Source organism: Panulirus ornatus, chromosome 12, assembly GCF_036320965.1.
Source record: "Panulirus ornatus isolate Po-2019 chromosome 12, ASM3632096v1, whole genome shotgun sequence".
NCBI lineage: Eukaryota > Metazoa > Arthropoda > Malacostraca > Decapoda > Palinuridae > Panulirus > Panulirus ornatus.
The window spans coordinates 46,575,785-46,591,238 of record NC_092235.1 but is presented as its reverse complement, the minus strand read 5'-3'; the positions used below and the strand labels follow the sequence as shown (position 1 = coordinate 46,591,238).

The window sequence follows — 15,454 nt, the reverse complement described above, 5'->3', positions numbered from 1 at the left end:
TAGCATGCCTGCCTCTTGCACAAAGGGGTCCCAGGTTCGATCCTGGCTGTTGGAGCTTTGTATGATTTTTTTTTTTTTTTTTTGCTTTGTCGCTGTCTCCCGCGTTTGCGAGGTAGCGCAAGGAAACAGACGAAAGAAATGGCCCAACCCACCCCCATACACATGTATATACATACGTCCACACACGCAAATATACATACCTACACAGCTTTCCATGGTTTACCCCAGACGCTTCACATGCCCCGATTCAATCCACTGACAGCACGTCAACCCCGGTATACCAAATCGCTCCAATTCACTCTATTCCTTGCCCTCCTTCCACCCTCCTGCATGTTCAGGCCCCGATCACACAAAATCTTTTCACTCCATCTTTCCACCTCCAATTTGGTCTCCCTCTTCTCCTCGTTCCCTCCACCTCCGACACATATATCCTCTTGGTCAATCTTTCCTCACTCATTCTCTCCATGTGCCCAAACCATTTCAAAACACCCTCTTCTGCTCTCTCAACCACGCTCTTTTTATTTCCACACATCTCTCTTACCCTTACGTTACTTACTCGATCAAACCACCTCACACCACACATTGTCCTCAAACATCTCATTTCCAGCACATCCATCCTCCTGCGCACAACTCTATCCATAGCCCACGCCTCGCAACCATACAACATTGTTGGAACCACTATTCCTTCAAACATACCCATTTTTGCTTTCCGAGATAATGTTCTCGACTTCCACACATTCTTCAAGGCTCCCAGAATTTTCGCCCCATCCCCCACCCTATGATCCACTTCCGCTTCCATGGTTCCATCCGCTGCCAGATCCACTCCCAGATATCTAAAACACTTCACTTCCTCCAGTTTTTCTCCATTCAAACTCACCTCCCAATTGACTTGACCCTCAACCCTACTGTACCTAATAACCTTGCTCTTATTCACATTTACTCTTAACTTTCTTCTTTCACACACTTTACCAAACTCAGTCACCAGCTTCTGCAGTTTCTCACATGAATCAGCCACCAGCGCTGTATCATCAGCGAACAACAACTGACTCACTTCCCAAGCCCTCTCATCCCCAACAGACTTCATACTTGCCCCTCTTTCCAAAACTCTTGCATTCACCTCCCTAACAACCCCATCCATAAACAAATTAAACAACCATGGAGACATCACACACCCCTGCCGCAAACCTACATTCACTGAGAACCAATCACTTTCCTCTCTTCCTACATGTACACATGCCTTACATCCTCGATAAAAACTTTTCACTGCTTCTAACAAGTTGCCTCCCACACCATATATTCTTAATACCTTCCACAGAGCATCTCTATCAACTCTATCATATGCCTTCTCCAGATCCATAAATGCTACATACAAATCCATTTGCTTTTCTAAGTATTTCTCACATACATTCTTCAAAGCAAACACCTGATCCACACATCCTCTACCACTTCTGAAACCACACTGCTCTTCCCCAATCTGATGCTCTGTACATGCCTTCACCCTCTCAATCAATACCCTCCCATATAATTTACCAGGAATACTCAACAAACTTATACCTCTGTAATTTGAGCACTCACTCTTATCCCCTTTGCCTTTGTACAATGGCACTATGCACGCATTCCGCCAATCCTCAGGCACCTCACCATGAGTCATACATACATTAAATAACCTTACCAACCAGTCAACAATACAGTCACCCCCTTTTTTAATAAATTCCACTGCAATACCATCCAAACCTGCTGCCTTGCTGGCTTTCATCTTCCGCAAAGCTTTTACTACCTCTTCTCTGTCTACCAAATCATTTTCCCTAACCCTCTCACTTTGCACACCACCTCGACCAAAACACCCTATATCTGCCACTCTATCATCAAACACATTCAACAAACCTTCAAAATACTCACTCCATCTCCTTCTCACATCACCACTACTTGTTATCACCTCCCCATTTGCGCCCTTCACTGAAGTTCCCATTTGCTCCCTTGTCTTACGCACTTTATTTACCTCCTTCCAGAACATCTTTTTATTCTCCCTAAAATTTAATGATACTCTCTCACCCCAACTCTCATTTGCCCTTTTTTTCATATATATATATATATATATGATATGGGGATAGGGGATTAAGAATACTTCCCACGTATTCCCTGCGTGTCGTAGAAGGCGACTAAAAGGGGAGGGAGCGGGGGGCTGGAAATCCTCCCCTCTCGTTTTTTTTTTAATTTTCCAAAAGAAGGAACAGAGGGGGCCAGGTGAGGATATTCCGAAAAAGGCCCAGTCCTCTGTTCTTAACGCTACCTCGCTAATGCGGGAACTGGCGAATAGTTTGAAAAAAAAAAAAAAAAAAAATATATATATATATATATATATATATATATATATATATATATATATATATATATATATATATATATTTTTTTTTTTTTTTTTAATTTTCCAAAAGAAGGAACAGAGAAGAGGGCCAGGTGAGGATATTTCCTCAAAGGCCCAGTCCTCTGTTCTTAACGCTACCTCGCTGTCGCGGGAAATGGCGGATAGTATGAAAAAAAAAAATATATATATATATATATATATATATATATATATATATATATATATATATATATATATATATATATATATATATGATAGAGTTGATAGAGATGCTCTGTGGAAGTTATTAAGAATATATGGTGTGGGAGGAAAGTTGTTAGAAGCAGTGAAAAGTTTTTATCGAGGATGTAAGGCATGTGTACGTGTAGGAAGAGAGGAAAGTGATTGGTTCTCAGTGAATGTAGGTTTGCGGCAGGGGTGTGTGATGTCTCCATGGTTGTTTAATTTGTTTATGGATGGTGTTGTTAGGGAGGTAAATGCAAGAGTTTTGGAAAGAGGGGCAAGTATGAAGTCTGTTGGGGATGAGAGAGCTTGGGAAGTGAGTCAGTTGTTGTTCGCTGATGATACAGCGCTGGTGGCTGATTCATGTGAGAAACTGCAGAAGCTGGTGACTGAGTTTGGTAAAGTGTGTGGAAGAAGAAAGTTAAGAGTAAATGTGAATAAGAGCAAGGTTATTAGGTACAGTAGGGTTGAGGGTCAAGTCAATTGGGAGGTGAGTTTGAATGGAGAAAAACTGGAGGAAGTGAAGTGTTTTAGATATCTGGGAGTGGATCTGGCAGCGGATGGAACCATGGAAGCGGAAGTGGATCATAGGGTGGGGGAGGGGGCAAAAATTCTGGGGGCCTTGAAGAATGTGTGGAAGTCGAGAACATTATCTCGGAAAGCAAAAATGGGTATGTTTGAAGGAATAGTGGTTCCAACAATGTTGTATGGTTGCGAGGCGTGGGCTATGGATAGAGTTGTGCGCAGGAGGATGGATGTGCTGGAAATGAGATGTTTGAGGACAATGTGTGGTGTGAGGTGGTTTGATCGAGTGAGTAACGTAAGGGTAAGAGAGATGTGTGGAAATAAAAAGAGCGTGGTTGAGAGAGCAGAAGAGGGTGTTTTGAAGTGGTTTGGGCACATGGAGAGGATGAGTGAGGAAAGATTGACCAAGAGGATATATGTGTCGGAGGTGGAGGGAGCAAGGAGAAGAGGGAGACCAAATTGGAGGTGGAAAGATGGAGTGAAAAAGATTTTGTGTGATCGGGGCCTGAACATGCAGGAGGGTGAAAGGAGGGCAAGGAATAGAGTGAATTGGAGCGATGTGGTATACCGGGGTTGACGTGCTGTCAGTGGATTGAATCAAGGCATGTGAAGCGTCTGGGGTAAACCATGGAAAGCTGTGTAGGTATGTATATTTGCGTGTGTGGATGTATGTATATACATGTGTATGGGGGGGGGTGGGCCATTTCTTTCGTCTGTTTCCTTGCGCTACCTCGCAAACGCGGGAGACAGCGACAAAGTATAAAAAAAAAAAAAAAAAAAAAAAAAAAATATATATATATATATATATATATATATATGTTGGAAAGGATCACAATTTTACGTGTGATCAAGATATTCCTATGAGTCCACGGGGAAAATGAAACATGAAAAGTTCCCAAGTGCACTTTCGTGTAATAATCACATCATCAGGGGAGACAGAAGAGAGAAATATAACAGTCAGTTGATATACATCGAAGAGACGAAGCTAGGACGCCATTTGGTAAACATGTGATTGTCCAAAACATAAATGCCCACACATGCACATATACATACCTATACATTCCAATGTATACATACATAATCCTATGAGTACACGGGAAAAATGAAACACGATAAGTTCCCAAGTGCACTTTCGTGTAATAATCACATCATCAGGGGAGACACAAGAGAGAAATATAAGTCAGTTCATATACATCGAAGAGACGAAGCTAGGTCGCCATTTGGTAAACATGGCGTCCTAGCTTCATCTCTTTGATGTATATCAACTGACTTATGTTTCTTTCGTGTGTCTCCCCTGATGATGTGATTATTACACAAAAGTGCACTTGGGAACTTACGTGTTTCATTTTCCCCGTGGACTCATAGGAATATCTTGATCATGCACAAAATTGTGATCCTTTCCATACATACATATACATATATATATACACCAGTACATATTCATACTTGCTGCCTTCATCCATTCCCTTCGCCACCCTGCCACACATGAAAAGGTACCCCCCTCCCCCTGCACGCACGTGAGGTAGCGCTAGGAAAAGACAACTAAGGCCACATTCGTTCACACTCAGTCTCTAGCTGTCATGTGTAATGCACTGAAACCACAGCTCCCTTTCCATATCGAGGGCACCACAAAACTTTCCATGGTTTACCCCAGATGCTTCATATGCCCTGCTTCAATCCATTGACAGCATGTTGACCCTGGTATACCACATCAATCCAATTCACTCTATTCCTTGCATGCCTTTCACCCTCCTGCATGTTCAGGCCCCGATCACTCAAAATCTTTTTCACTCCATCCTTCCACCTCCAATTTCGTCTCCCACTTCTCCTCGTTCCCTCCACCTCTGACATGTATATCCTCTTTGTCAATCTTTCCTCACTCATTCTCTCCATGTGACCTAACCATTTCAATACATCCTCTTCTGCTCTCTCAACCACACGCTTTTTATTACCACACATCTCTCTAACCCTTTCATTACTTACTTGATCAAACCACCTTACACCACATACTGTCCTTAAACATCTCATTTCCAACACATCCACCCTCCTCCGCACCCTATCTATAGCCCACACCTCACAACTATATAACATTGTTGGACCCACAATTCCTTCAAACATACCCATTTTTGCTTTCCAAGATAATGTTCTCGCCTCCACACATTTTTCAACGCTCCCAAAACTCTCGCCCCCTCCCCAACCCTCTGACTCCCTTCCACTTCCATGGTTCCATCCGCTGCCAAATCCACTCCCAGATTTCTAAAACACTTCACTTCCTCCAGTCTTTCACCAATCAAACTTACCTCCCAATTGACTTGTCCCTCAACCCTACTGTACCTAATAACCTTGCTCTTATTCACATTTACTCTCAGCTTTCTTTTTTCACACACTTTACCAAACTCAGTCACCAGCTTCTGCAGTTTCTCATCCGAATCGGCTACTAGCACTGTATCATCAGTGACCAACAATTGACTCACTTCCAAAGCCCTCTCATCCACAACAGACTGAATACTTGCCCCTTTCTCCAAAACTTTTGCATTCACCTCCCTAACAACCCCATCCATAAACAAATCAAACAACCATGGAGACATCATGCACCCCTGCCGCAAACCGACTCTCAGTGAGAACCAATTATTTTCCCCTCTTCCTACTTGTAAACATGCCTTACATCCTCGACAAAAACTTTTCACTGTTTCTAGCAACTTGCCTCCCATACCATATATTCTTAATACCTTCCACAGAGCATCTCTATCAACTCTTATCATATGCCTTCTCCAAATCCATAAATGCTACATACAAATCCATTTGTTTTTCTAAGTATTTCTCATATACATTCTTCAAAGCAAACACCTGATCCACATATCCTCTACCACTTCTGAAACCACACTCCCCTTCCCCAATCTGATGCTCTGTACATGCCTTCACCCTCTCAATTAATACCCTCCCATATAATTTCCCAGGAATACTTAACAAACTTATACCTCTGTAATTTGAACACTCACCTTTATCCTCTTTGCCTTTGTACAATGGCACTATGCATGCATTCCGCCAATCCTCAGGCACCTCACCATGAGTCATACATACATTAAATATCCTTACCAACCAGTCAACAACACAGTCATCCCTTTTATAATAAATTTCACTGCAATATCACCCAAACCCAACACCATGCAGGCTTCCATCTTCCGCAAAGCTTTTACTACCTCTTCTCTGTTTACCAAATCATTCTCCCTAACCCTCTCACTTCGCACACCACCTCTACCAAAACACCCTATATCTGCAACTCTATCATCAAACACATTAAACAAACCTTCAAAATACTCACTCCATCTTCTCACATTACCACTACTTGTTATCACCTCCCAATTAGCCCCCTTCACCGATGGTCCCATTTGTTCTCTTGTCTTAAGCACTTTATTTACCTCCTTCCAAAACATCTTTTATTCTCCTTGAAATTTACTGATACTCTCTCACCCCAACTCTCATTCGCCCTCTTTTTCACCTATTGCACCTTTCTCTTGACCTCCTGCCTCATTATAAATCTCCCAGTCATCTGCACTATTTCTCTGGAAAAATCGTCCAAATACCTCTCTCATCTCTTTCACTAATAATCTTACTTCTTCATCCCATCACTCACTACCCTTTCTAATCTGCCCACTTCAAACGCTTCTCATGCCACAAGCATCTTTCGCACAAGTCATCACTGCTTCCCTAAATACATCCCATTCCTCCTCCACTCCCCTTACGTCCTTTGCTCTCACCTTTTCTCATTCTGCACTCAGTCTCTCCTGGTACCTCCTCACACAAGTCTCCTTCCCAAGCTCACTTACTCTCACCACTCTCTTCACCCCAGCATTCTCTCTTCTTTTCTGAAAACCTCTACAAATCTTCACCTTCGCCTCCACAAGATAATGATCAGACATCCCTCTAGTTGCACCCCTAAGCATATTAACATCCAAAAGTCTCTCTTTCACGTAATCCAATAACGCTCTCTGGCCATCTCTCCTACTTACATAGGTATACTTAGGTACATCTCTCTTTTTAAACCAGGTATTCCCAATCACTAGTCCTTTTTTCAGCACACAATCTACAAGCTCTTCACCATATCCATTTACAACACTGAAGACCTCATGTACACCAATTATTCCCTCAACTGCCACATTACTCGCCTTTGCCTTCAAATCACCCATCACTATAACCCGGTCTCATGCATCAAAACTGCTAACACACTCACTCAGCTGCTCCCAAAACTCTTGCCTCTCATGATCTTTCTTCTCATGCCCAGGTGCATAGGCACCAATAATCACCCATCTCTCTCCATCCACTTTCAGTTTTACCCATATCAATATAGAGTTCACTTTCTTACACTCTATCACATACTCCCACAACTCCTGTTTCAGGAATAGTGGTACTCCTTCCCTTGCTCTTGTCTTTTCACCAACCCCTGACCTTATTTCCAAAACATTCCCAAACCACTCTCCCCCCTTTACCCTTGAGCTTCGTTTCACTCAAGAGCCAAAACATCCAGGTTCCTTTCCTCAAACAAATTACTTATCTCTCCTTTTTTCTCATCTTGTTTACATCCACACACATTTAGACACCCCAATCTGAGGCTTAGTGGAGGATGAACGCTCCCTGCATGACTCCTTCTTCTGTTTCCCCTTTTAGAAAGTTGAAATACAAGGAGGGGAGGGTTTGTAACCCCCCCGCTCCCATTCCCTTTAGTCGCCTTCTACGAAACGTGGGGAATGCATGGGAAGTATTCTTTCTCCCCTATCCCAAGGGATAATGAAGATATATATTCTGATATCAAATTGAAACCTCCTTCAGAGATCTATCTATTTTGCACCTTCTTGAAATGTGACATACTACAAGTTCACATAATCTGAAAAATACTTACTTCTTCCTCCTTTTAAGTATCTCTCTTTGTTGAGCTGTATAACGCCAAGTAACATCAGCAATTTCATCTTTTGAAAAAGCAAATATGTAAGTCAATTTCTTTCCCCAGCCACTCTCATACATTAAAGGACTATCCAACTTGTTTTCACAACAGTCAGCATGTAACCATCGATCTTGGGATTGTGAGAAGACTTCTGTCCATACATGATCAGTGTCATCATGTATATACCTGAAAAAAAAGTCAGTCAGTTAAAAAACTAACACCTGAAAATCCATCACTAATTATCATGTTCATTTATGCTAAATCCAAATCATGCAAATACAGAAAACATTGTTATATATTTACTTATTATGAATATGTATTTATCTATCTATATTTATTATATTTTGTCACTGTCTCATGCATAAGCGAGGTAGTGCAAGGAAACAGACGAAAGAATGGCCCAAACCACCCATATACAAATGTATGTACATAAACGCCCACACATTCACATATACATACCTATACATTTCAACGTATACATACATATACATACACATGTACATATTCATGTTTTAAAAAGGTTTGGTCATGTGGAGAGAATGAGAGAGGAAAGATTGACAAAGAGGATATATGTGTCAGAGGTGGAGGGAAGAAGGAGAAGTAGGAGACCAAATTGGAGGTGGAAAGATGGGGTGAAAAAGATTTTGAGTAATCGGGGCCTGAACATGCAGGAGGGTAAAAGGCATGCAAGGAATAGAGTTAATTGGAACGATATGGTATACTGGGGTCGACATGCTGTCAATGGATTGAACCAGGGCATGTGAAGCGTCTGGGGTATACCATGGAAAGTTTTGTGGGGCCTGGATGTGGAAAGGGAGCTGTGGTTTCGGTGCATTATACATGACAGCTAGAGACTGAGTGTGAACGAATGTGGCCTTTGTTGTCTTTTCCTAGCACTACCTCGCACACATGTGTGGGGAGGGGGGTTGTCATTTCATGTGTGGCGGGGTGGCGACGGGAATCAATAAGGGCAGACACTATGAATTACGTACATGTGTATATATGTATATGTCTGTGTGTGTGTGTGTGTATATATATGTATACGTTGAGGTGTATAGGTATGTATATGTGCGTGTGAACGTGTATGTATATACATGTGTGTGTGGGTGGGTTGGGCCATTCTTTCGACTGTTTCCTTGTGCTATCTCGCTAACGCAGGAGACAGCGACAAAGTATAATGAAATTCTTTCGTTCAAACTATTCACCATTTCCCGCATTAGCAAGGTAGCGTTAAGAACAGAGGACTAGGCCTCTGAGGGAATATCCTTACCTGGCCCCCTTCTCTAATAATAAATATAAACATATAAATACATGGGGTTGTTAGGGAGGTGAATGCAAGAGTTTTGGAAAGAGGGGCAAGTATGCAGTCTGTTGGGGATGAGAGCTTGGGAAGTGAGTCAGTTGTTGTTTGCTGATGATACAGCGCTGGTGACTGATTCATGTGAGAAACTGCAGAAGCTGGTGACTGTATTTAGTAAAGCGTGTGAAAGAAGAAAGTTAAGAGTAAATGTGAATAAGAGCAAGGTTATTAGGTACAGTAGGGTTGAGGGTCAAGTCAACTGGGAGGTAAGTTTGAATGGAGAAAAACTGGAGGAAGTAAAGTGTTTTAGATATCTGGGAGTGGATCTGGCAGCGGATGGAACCATGGAAGCGGAAGTGAATCATAGGGTGGGGGAGGGGGCGAAAATCATGGGAGCCTTGAAGAATGTGTGGAAGTCGAGAACATTACTTCGGAGAGCAAAAATGGGTATGTTTGAAGGAATAGTGGTTCCAACAATGTTGTATGGTTGCGAGGCGTGGGCTATGGATAGAGTTGTGCGCAGGAGGGTGGATGTGCTGGAAATGAGATATTTGAGGACAATATGTGGTTTGAGGTGGTTTGATTGAGTAAGTAATGTAAGGGTAAGAGAGATGTGTGGAAATAAAAAGAGCGTGGTTGAAAGAGCAGAAGAGGGTGTTTTGAAATGGTTTGGACACATGGAGAGAATGAGTGAGGAAAGATTGACCAAGAGGATATATGTGTCAGAGATGGAGGGAACGAGAAGTGGGAGACCAAATTGGAGGTGGAAAGATGGAGTGAAAAAGATTTTGAGTGATCGGGGCCTGAACATGCAGGAGGGTGAAAGGCGGGCAAGGAATAGAGTGAATTGGATGGATGTGGTATACCGGGGTCGATGTGCTGTCAATGGATTGAATCAGGGCATGTAAAGCGTCTGGGGTAAACCATGGAAAGTTATGTGGGGCCTGGATGTGGAAAGGGAGCTGTGGTTTCGGGCATTATTACATGACAGCTAGAGACTGAGTGTGAACGAATGGGGCCTTTGTTGTCTTTTCCTAGCGCTACCTCGCACACATGAGGGGGGAGGGGGATGTTATTCCATGTGTGGTGAGGTGGCGATGGAAATGAATAAAGGCAGACAGTATGAATTATGTACATGTGTATATATGTATATGACTGTGAGTGTATATATGTGTACGTTGAGATGTATAGGTATGTATATTTGCGTGTGTGGATGTGTATGTATATACATGTGTATGGGGGTGGGTTGGGCCATTTCTTTCGTCTGTTTTCTTGCACTACCTCGTAAACGCGGGAGACAGTGACAAAGGAAAAAAAAAAGAAAAAAAATACATATTCATGCAGCCTTCATCCATTCCCATCGCCACCCCAGCACACATGAAATGACATCCCCCCCTCCCCTAGCGTACACACGAGGTAGCGCTAGGAAAAGACAACAAAGGCCGCATTCATTCACACTCAGTCTCTAGCTGTCATGTGTAATGCACCGAAACCATAGCTCCCTTTCCACATCCAGGCCCCACAAAACTTTCCATGCTTTACCCCAGATGCTTCACATGCCCTGGTTCCATCCAATGACAGCACATCGACCCTGGTATACCACATCATTCCAATTCACTCTATCCCTTGCACACCTTTCACCCTCCTGTATATTCAGGCCCCAATCACTCAAAATCTTTTTCACTCCATCCTTCCACCTCCAACCCACTTCTCATTCCTCCAACTCTGACACATATATCTTCTTTGTCAATCTTTCCTCACTCATTCACTCCATGTGACCAAACCATTTCAATACACCCTCTTCTGCTCTCTCAACCACACTCTTTTTATTACCACACATCTCTCTTACCCTTTCATTTCTTACTCAATCAAACCACCTTACACTACATATTAAACCACCTCACACTACATATTAACCTCAAACATCTCATTTCCAACACATCAACCCTCCTCCGCACAACCCTATCTATAACCCATGTCTTGCAACGATGTAACATTGTTGGAACCACTATTCCTTCAAACATACCCATTTCTGCTCTCCGAGATAACGTTCTCGCCTTCCACACATTCTCCAACGCTCCCAGAACCTTTGTTCCCTCCACCACCCTGTGACTCACTTCCGCTTCCAAAAATACATTGAAATTTACCTTTCCATTACTAATGCACATATAAAGTAAAAAAAACAAAGAATTCTAACTGAGACTGTTACTCATAATGTACCAATTCTATAACTTTATGCCTGTCAATGCTTTTAAGTATCTAATATGTCTATGTAAGACTGGGTATCTCTTACATTCAAGCAAAGTGATACATGCCTAGCATTCCCTAAACACTTTCAAATTATTTTATGTTGGTCTTTCCTGTCTATGCAAGGCAGCATCAGAAACAGACAAATCAATGGTCCCCCAAAGATCTTTAGGAATCCTATATAGTTGCCCTTGATATAGCCAAAGCTTTTGGCAGGCTGTGGCACTGGGGTGTCATCTCTAAGCTCCCCTCTTTTGGCTCTCCCCCCTCACTAATCTGCCTCATATCTAAGTTCCTATCTGGCTAATCTATCTGTGCTTGATGATGGATCAACCTCTCTGCCTTTCTCTATCTACAGTGGCATCCCTTAAGGTTCTGTCCTGTCTTTTACACTTTTTTTCCTTTTTTATCAACAATTTCTTTTATTCAACATATAACCAAATGCACTCATATGCTGACAAAATAACACTGCATTCCTTCACATCCTTCAATTCTGTTCCTTCTTTTCTCACTTGATGTGAACCTCGTCTCAACACAACTGCCTCAATAAACTCAGACTTGGACAGGATAACTCTGAGGGAGAAATGATATCTGGTTAAGAGTAATGCCTCTATGGCCCAGTTTCAACCCATCTCTCAATCAAAAACTCCCTACAACTTCACAGTCTCCTTTGATAGCTCTCTAATTTCACATGTTGACTCAAGAAACATACTTGGTATTACTATAACATCCACTATATCTTGGAAACCCCAAATTATGGAAATAGCGAATTCTGCCTTGAAGAAACTGGGAGTCCTGTTTAGATGTCAAAATTTCATTTCCTCTGAACAGTTGCTCCGTTTATACAAAAGACTGATCCATCCTTGTATGGAGTACTGCTCTCACATCTGGGGTGATTCTAGCTCTGCATCCTTACTTGGTAGAGTTGAGTCGAAAATAGTTCAACTTATAAACTCTCCCAGGATAATCTTGAAACTCAAACCTCTTGCCCTATGCTGCAAATGATGCTTCACTTTCCTTTGTCTACAGTATTACTTTGGTTTTTGCTCCCAGGACCTGGTTGCTTGTGTAGCTCCACCACTAGATAGATCACGTGATACTCAACAAGCCGCTGCATCACATGTTTACTGTGTGGCTGTTGGCAATTCAAGGGTGGGCTATTTCAATAACTGTTTCTTTCTCTATACCTTGAAGCTTTGTGTTGGGCTGAGAGATATGGTGAGCCCATGGTGGCCAGGGGTCAACGACTGTGAGACAGGCTTTCTCAACCACTCTTTGTCCTCAACAGGTTCCCTTGTCCTGTGCCAGGTTGGCCTTCCCAACAGGCCTCATTCTTCTCAAAACAGGCCTCCCTTCACCTATGGCATCAATGTCAATGTCGGCAGCCAGGGGTCAGGGACAGGTCACGCCTGTCATCCCCCCTCGCCATATCATCATTCAAGTCATGCCTGGTACTACTCGAGCCTGTCATTTTACCCTCACCTGTGGCTCTCAGCAGCCAGGGATCAGCCAGAGGGTCATGCCTGGGCAAACTCACCTCCCAACTATCATGTCAACTTGATTTCACCAGCAAGATGGGGGATATGCCCTAGGTGACTCCAGCCAATTAGGACTGACACTGTATGGCTCTCCCCTCCCATCAGAGTCAAGATGGGGGCATGCTCAGGACAACTTCAGCTAATCAGGACTGACTCTATGTGGTCATTTCCTCCAACCACATTTGAGATAGGGCAGGTATGGGTGGAGCTAGCCAATCATGATTGGCTCTGTATAACCTCCCCCAATAAATACCCATGACGACCACTTGGCCATGATTCCTCCCGCCATCAAATGCCTAGCAGGAAATGTGATTTTCCTTTGTCTGAACCCCTTAGACATTACGATCACACAGAGTGATGCGGCGCTAAACTACACTCTACAGTGTGGTACTGTGTTGTTTCGGGTTTGTGCTTAACAGTGTATTGTAACTTGTCTTACAGAATTGCCCATTGATAAACTGTGTTTGTATCATGTTTTTATAGTTCAGTTTTTGTATAGGAAGAGATCCCTTGGATTGATAACTTGCCTGGGCCTTTAAGCATTTAAGTAAATATTTGTGTCCAAGTAATGTGTTCCTTTTGTCATGAATTCATTGTTTCTTGTAATATAAGTAGCTTTAATCCAGGAGTTTAATGTAATCCCTTAACTTTAATGTAGCATTTTTCTGTGTTGCATAACAAGAAATTGGCGACGTTGTGCCAGGAAGTTTCTTACCTTTACAGAGTCTCTTCCTTCGTTGGTTAATCATGCCATTGACCAGTGATGCTCATGTTCAATGTTTCTGTTGGTCTGAGCCCTCTCCAAGTGATATTAAATCTTTAACAGTGTATCAGGTGAGGCTTGCTGCAGATGGGTTATGAGTGAAGTATGACCAGAATCCTCATAGAGTTGGAGGCTTTGGTAATTAAATGATTAATTGGCAAGCAGCAAGTAAGTAATGTGCTTGATGTTGAAAATAGAGTTGATGATACTGTTCCACAATCGAGAGTGAAGAAAGTTCTAGTCCCTCCTCAGCTCTATAGTGGTATTAATGTCAATCCTAAATGCTTGTGGGTTCAACTAGAGATTGCTGGATTTAATGCACTAGTACAGAAGAAATGGACTGACCAGATGAGACTAACTTTGGAACAAGAAAGAATGTAACCAGTTGTGCCAAAGCCAGTGCTAGAGTTTGATTTTACAAAACATGTAAGATTTGTACCAAAGTTTTGTGAAGATATAACTAAATTTTCCATATGTTTGAATATGTGGCCAGTCAGCTCTCTTGGCCTAAGACATTATGGGAAATCTTGTTACAACCTGTCCTTACTGGTAAGGCTCAGACCACAAAAGCAGAATTGTCCAGTGACTAGAGCACTGATTATGAGGTCATGAACAATGTTGTGCTGACAGCGTATGAGTTAACTCCAGAAGCTTACAGATGCAAGTTTTGAGCTAAGCGTAAGCAAACTTACCAGACCCTCGAAGAACATTTTCATGAAAAGGGCAACCTATTCACGCAGTGGCTACTCTCCAAACAAGTTTGAGAGTTCGCAGAACTTAAAGAATTAATGATATTCAAGGAATGTAAACGCAGTATGCCACCTGAAGTGCTGAATTATTTACTTGAGAAAGAAGTGAAGGCTGTTGACAAGGCTGGGGTAATAGCAGACCAGTAAGCACTGACTCACAAACTAGGTGCAGAGAGACTTTCAAAAAGGTTTTGGTGGCAAAGGAAAATCCAATAATAATGTAACCCCACTTGAATCTGCTTTCTCACCAGAGGCCCCTAGAAGTGAGCATAACAACACTGAGAGGGTTAGAGTGTTTTATTATTGTGGCAAGGGTAGCCATTTGATGAGGGAGTACTGGGGCAGGCTGAAGGAATCCAGAAACTCTACAAAGAGTAAGCCAGTGAGTCTAGCATAACAACACTGAGAGGGTTAGAGTGTTTCATTATTGTGGCAAGGGTAGCCTTCAGATGAGGGAGTGCTGGGGCAGGCTGAAGGAATCCAGAAACTCTACAAAGAGTAAGCCAGTGAGTCTCTTCTCAACCTTGAAGCCACATTGTAATGTAATTAAGACTAAACCTGCTCTCAGTAAAATGGGGAGTTGTGAGAGTGGCAATCAGTCTGTAGTTGAGGATCCATTTTGGAAGAAATGTGATGCATTCCTGTCTAGGGGCTATGTCGGTAGCTGTGAAGTAAGAAGAGAAGTAACCAAACTGTGTGATTTTGGTGTGCTGCAGTCACTGATGTCAGAGGTGTTTGGTGCCTGTGGGAGAGTCTGAAGAGTAAGTCTTATGAGATGGCCTATGGAATCTCAATGCAGCTCCACT

At 42.5% G+C, this 15,454-nt stretch overlaps 1 protein-coding gene across 1 annotated transcript in view; it reads right to left on the bottom strand.

The window, feature by feature from the left end:
• The window catches only part of Pngl (N-glycanase Pngl), a 189,340-nt gene that overhangs the window by 40,547 nt on the left and 133,339 nt on the right, over positions 1-15,454 (bottom strand). The window contains exon 7 of the mRNA XM_071667835.1: positions 8,010-8,237. Coding sequence (XP_071523936.1) covers positions 8,010-8,237 — 228 coding nt within the window. The remainder of the gene's footprint in view (positions 1-8,009; positions 8,238-15,454) is intronic.